The sequence below is a fragment of the Orycteropus afer genome, unplaced genomic scaffold (genome assembly GCF_000298275.1).
Source record: "Orycteropus afer afer isolate SDZICR_OR568_19922 unplaced genomic scaffold, OryAfe1.0 scaffold00032, whole genome shotgun sequence".
In the NCBI taxonomy this organism is placed as follows: Eukaryota; Metazoa; Chordata; class Mammalia; order Tubulidentata; family Orycteropodidae; genus Orycteropus; species Orycteropus afer.
The window spans coordinates 7389739-7395540 of NW_006921619.1; the positions used below are offsets into that span (position 1 = coordinate 7389739).

The window sequence follows — 5802 nt, forward strand, 5'->3', positions numbered from 1 at the left end:
GATGGATTGACACGGTGGATGCGATGATGGGCTCAGGTATAGCAGGGATTGTGGGGCTGGCACGGGATCGGGCAGTGTTAAGTTCTGCTGTGCATGGGGTCGCTATGAGTCAGAAACAACTGGATCGCACCTAACAACAACAACAACTGCCTAGAATATCGATCTTTATGCATTCCATTTCATTTTTGACAACTTCAGTTTTCCTGGATTCACACTTCATACATTCCGTGTTCTGATTATTAATGGATGTTTGCAGCTGTTTTCATTTTGAGTTGTGCCACATCAGCAAATGGAAGCCCTGAAAGCTTTAGTCCATCTACATCATCAAGGTCGGCTCTACTCAGAGGCAGCTCTTCCCAAGTTGTATTTTGAGTGCCTTCTGACCTGAGGGGCTCATCTTCTGCACTATATCAGACAGTCTTTCAGGGTTATTCATAAAGTTTTCCAGTAATATATCAGATAGTGTTTCACTGCTATTCCTCAGGTTTTCATTGGCCAATTCTTTGAGAAGATGTCTCCATTGTTCTTCCAAGTCTGTCTTAGTCTGGAAGCTCTGCTGAAACCTATTTACCATGGGTGACCCTGCTGGTATTTGAAATACTGGTGGCATAGCCTCCAGCTTCACAGCAATACACAAGCCATCACAGTATGAGAAACTGACAGACAAGTGGTGGACAGACAAGTTTTGAGGATTGTGTAATTAAAGTATTGCTGGATTTCTATTGTTAATACTTTAGCCCACTGGTATCTCGTGTCCATTGAAACATTTCATATGTGCATGAATACAAAAAGCCATTGCTGTTGGGTCAATTCTGACCCATCGTGATGCTATAGTACAGGGTACAACTGCCAAACTGGGTTTCCAATGCTATAATCTTTACAGGAGTAGATTGTCAGGGCTTTTCTCTTATGGAGCCACTGTTGGGTTTGAATTGCTGACCTTTCTGCTGACAGCTGAGTGCTTAATCACTGTGCCACCAGGGCTCCCTATTTACATGAATATAGGCGTCCATCAATATAAGATAACCTTGTTTTTCTAATGCAAAGGATAACAAAAGTTTTTTTTTTCCAAATTGATAATATTTAATTTTAAGGGTAGAGATTAAGTACTTAGATCTTTTATTTATAATACATGATTTGTTAGTTTAATTGTTGTTCTTGGCTGGGTTCTCTAGAGAAGCAAAATGAGTGACGCTTATATATATATATGCTTTTGTTAACAAAAAGCTGAGAGAGAGAGATTGAGAGAGAGAGAGAGAGAAAGAAATTTATCTCAGGGAGATGGCTTACACAGTTGTAGAGGCTGGTAAGTCCCAAGTTTGTGGGTACAGCTGCAGGGCCTGACAAACCCAGATTGTCAGGCATTGTAGCAAGCTGTTGGCTTCGTGAGATGATGAATCCACGATCTGTAGGTAAAATGCAAAGTTTTGGGTTGCTGTAAGGCAACAATCCCAAGATTGGTAGGCAATACAGCAGGCCACTGGTTCAGCTCCAAGAACCAGATGATGATGCACTAGATGAAGGATCCAGATCCTTCCAGCACAAAAGCCGGAGAATTTTCCTGGGACATTCGTGTGTGTGTGTGTGTGTGTGTGTATGAAACAGGCTACACTCCTGAGGAAACTACCTTTCAAGTGATTGGCTGCTTATAGGACGTTTCATCATGAAAGTGATTACATGTCATCATAGGGGATGACTACATCACAACTGTTTAAACCACTTAGAATCATGGTCCAGCCAAGTTGACACACAACCTTAACTGTCATTGTTGTACATTGCATTTTAAACTCATATTTAGACTATTGATTTAAATAGTGTTTTTCCAAACACATGTCATGAGATAATTTCATTCATACTCTTCCCAGGCCTATGAGACATTAGTATCTTTGTCACCACCAGAACCCCTTGTGGATAATTAGCAGTTTTCCACAATTCATTATCATTCAGTTATTCATTATTTGACATATAGCATTGGGCAAATTTGCTGCAAAAGACCTATTTCAAGTGCCGAAGAGCAAAGATATCTCCTTGAAGACTGAGGTGCGCCTGACACAAGCCATGGTATTTTTAGTCGTCTTGTATGCATGTGAGAACTGGACAGTGAATAAGGGTGGCTGAAGAAGAGTTGATGCTTTTGAGTTGTGGTGCTGGTGAAGAATGCTGAAAGTATCATGGACTGCTGAAAGAACTAAAAAATCTGTCCCGGAGGAGGTACAGCTGGAATGTTCCTTGGAAGCAAGAATAGGCCAGACTTTATCTCACCTACTTTGGTCATGTTGTACGAAGAGACCATTCCCTGGAGAAGGATACCGTGCTTGGTAAAGTGGAGGGTCAACGAAAAAGGAGAAGACCCTCACCACACTGGCTGCAGCGATGGGTTCAGGTACAGCGGGGATCATGGAGCTGGCATGAAACCGGGCAGTCTTCGTTCTGCTGTACATAGGGTCGCTGTGAGCTGGAGACGACTTGATGGCATCTAAGAACAACAACAACATTATCATTGCTTCTGTTTAAGGTGTTTGATATATATCATTTTAAAAAATCTACATATGATTCTACCATTGGAAAATTTTTCCCCAACTACAGGTAGCCATTCTCCTAACACAATTGGTGTTTTCATATGTCTTGGAGCATATCGATAATGTGCTCACTAGCTGCATTGCTTTATAAATTGGCCTTTAGAGGGCTTGTTTGCAACAACGTCAGCACTTGAAGCTGTGAAGGTCTAACCCTGGGTGGTACAAATGGTTAAGCATTCATCTACTAGCTGAAAGGTTGGTGGTTTGAATCCACCCAAAAGCACCTCAGGAGACAGCCTTGAAAATTCTGTGGAGCATTGCTACTCTGTGCACATGAGGTCACCATGAGTTGGAACTGACTCAACAGCAAATGTATGAAAACCACCTCAGTAATAATTGTTGTGTTTGTTATGTGCTGGCAAGTCAGACCCAACTCATAGTGGCCCCTCCTTGGGTTTCTGAGATGGTATCACTATGGAAGTAGATTGCCCAACCTTCCTTCTGAGGGGTGGCTGGTGGGTTTGAACTGCCAGCCTTCTGGTTAGCAGTCAAGTGCCTTAGGCACTGTGGTACCAGAGCTTCTCAGTAATAATTACTAAACCTTTATTCATGTTCTTTATTTCTGTCATTCTCTCTCTTTTGCTCTTTGGCCTTTGAAAGCACCTGAATACTAGCACTGATAAAGGTTTTTTTGCCTGAGCACTTCTTCTTTTTTTCTTTAATTGTGCTTTGGGTGCACATTTATAAAGCAGATTTGTTTTACATTCAACAGTTCACGTCCATTTGATTTCATGGCCCTGATTACAATCCTCAACCATAAAAAACTCTCCTCCCCTCTCCTCCCTATGACTGCTGCTCCCTGTGCCCTTCATGTCTATGCATTCCTGTCTGTCCAGTTTCCCCTCTGTGAATGCTGCCCCTCTGATGTCTCATGGCTGGTTGATCTAAGGGGTTCATCTCCCTGGGGTAGGTTATCTGTTTGTAGGTCTTTCTAGCACTGATTAAGGTTTTATAAGGCTAAATTATGTATCTTCTTAAATGATAATTTATTTTTCAAAGTAAAGTCATCAAGAGAGAACCTTATTAGAGATCCTTATTTCAAACTCTCAAAACTCCCTGTTTTCAGAGGAATAATTTTTTGAGGGAAAAAAGAAACCAGTCCTTCTTTGTAGTGACCATTATACAGTGATACATATATCTTTAGCATATGTTAAAAGAATATTGATCCATTATCCGTTTTGTTGTCTTTGATATAGTCTATCCTGAAATTAATCTTTGATAACATGTATAGATCATACAAATAAAACAGTACGCATATCAGAGAGGTGAAGTACAGGGGAATCACATTGGTCTGGCTGATTTAGGGTTCTTGTTGAGCAAATTGTAAGATTTCATGTATTTCTTGGGGAAAGATTGAGATTTTTGAAAAAATATTTGGAAAATTAGAAATTTTATTTTATACATACTTAAGAAATTTGTAAAATTGGCATCCTTCATAAGAGTTTTTAATTATTATTAAATTATTTTTTTAATTATAATATTATTTATTTTAAAAATGGGAAAGATACAGAAGAACAGAAAGAACAAAGAAATTTCCTATGATTTTTAGGGAGATTTTTATAGGAAAGGTATTTGTTAAATAGTATCTACATTAACACATGTATTACTTCAATGATAATGCTCATTCTGTGATCAGCTAGGTTTATTAGGTATAATTTGCCCTTTTGTTTCATTAATGGTCTAAAAATGCAAAGATTGTAGTTTACTTAGTCGTTTGTACTAATGTACCTTTAAGAATTTTTCCTTAAACCAGTCTATCCTGTAATAGATCTATTAAAGTATATTGTTGTAATAATTACTTTTGGTGAAAATATACAAAGCAAAACATGTACCCATTCAGCACTTTCTACACATGCAGTTCAGTGACATTGGTTACATTCTTTACTTCATGTCAACTGTCTATTTCTACTCAATGTTAAAGATCTTAGTTTACCTTCTTTTACACTATTAAAGGATCATTTTAACACTGTCAGTTCTCAGTACTGTTTTGTGCACCAACTATTCTCTTAGCTGTTACTGGGTAGTTTTTGCTGTGATTGTGTTGCTGTCTAAATTATTAAATGGATGAGGTCCTCAGGGTACTTTAACCAAGTGGCCAAGCTTTCTTCTTGTCCTGAATGGTGATGTAGGCTGGCCCTTACTTTTGTTTTGACATATGCTTGACTTGCAGTGGATCAATTCACGCACAGTTGTGCTCTTGGACAGCGTAGAGAAGTTGCATGTGATTGATCGCCAAACTCAAGAGGAATTGGAAACAGTGGAAATCTCAGAAGTTCAGTTGGTCTATAATAGTAGCCATTTCAAATCATTAGCTACTGGAGGAAATGTTAGCCAAGCACTGGTAAGGACAATCTATTACCTTGGTATTGTTTTTGATAAACTTGGGTAGTTTTTTGTTGGTTTGTTTTTGAAATAAGAACTGTGAGAAGATATCTTTGTGTCCTTAGGTGTTTTTTTTTTAAAAGCCACTAGGTTGAAGTGTGTTTGTGTGTGTGTGCACGTGTGTGTGCGTGTCAGTATTCAGGAGGGTGAACTAAAACAATAATTTCTATTACTTCTGTCCAGTAATGTGACTAATTTAAGTAATACCAAAGAGTTTGAACTTTTATACTAAAATAGTGAAGTAGCATTGAAAATTTATGAGAAAGAAGTTAATTACTAAATTAAATTATTTTAGAAAGTTTAATCTGGTGGCCTAATAAGTTTGAGAAATAACTAACTAGAGACAGGTAGCCTAGGAGGTACTGGAAGCATTTGGGTGATATAATAAGTGCTTGAACAGTTATAGTAGCTGTGGGTATTAAAAGCTATGGGTATTAAAGATAGATGGCTTTGAGAAAAAGAAAGATAATTCCTTGGGAATAGATGACTTGGAAGAGACTAGAGAGAAGGAAGACTTAAATAAAAGTTATGATCTTATAATTTTACTGAATTTTAAGCAGCCACAATAATGGCCTCAAGCAATTACAGATAATTGTAGTTAAATTATTTTGAATTATGATTACATGTTTACCAAGCCAATAATCTCCAAGCAGAGTAGACAGTTATTGTAATACTTCCCTGGGTAATTTCTTTTTTTTTTTAAATAGTAATAATAGTCATATTTGGGAGCTCTGGTAGCATAGTGGCTAAGACACTTGCCTGCTAAACAGACGGCTGGCGGTTCAAACCCACCAGCCAATCCTCAGAAGGAAGATTGGGCAATCCTACTTCCGTAGTGATA

The 5802-nt window shown here is 38.3% G+C and overlaps 1 protein-coding gene across 1 annotated transcript in view; it reads left to right on the top strand.

Annotated features, from left to right (window-relative positions):
* The window catches only part of VPS8 (VPS8 subunit of CORVET complex), a 439537-nt gene that overhangs the window by 69736 nt on the left and 363999 nt on the right, over window positions 1-5802 (top strand). Inside the window, exon 12 of the mRNA XM_007936030.1 lies at window positions 4739-4920. Coding sequence (XP_007934221.1) covers window positions 4739-4920 — 182 coding nt within the window. The remainder of the gene's footprint in view (window positions 1-4738; window positions 4921-5802) is intronic.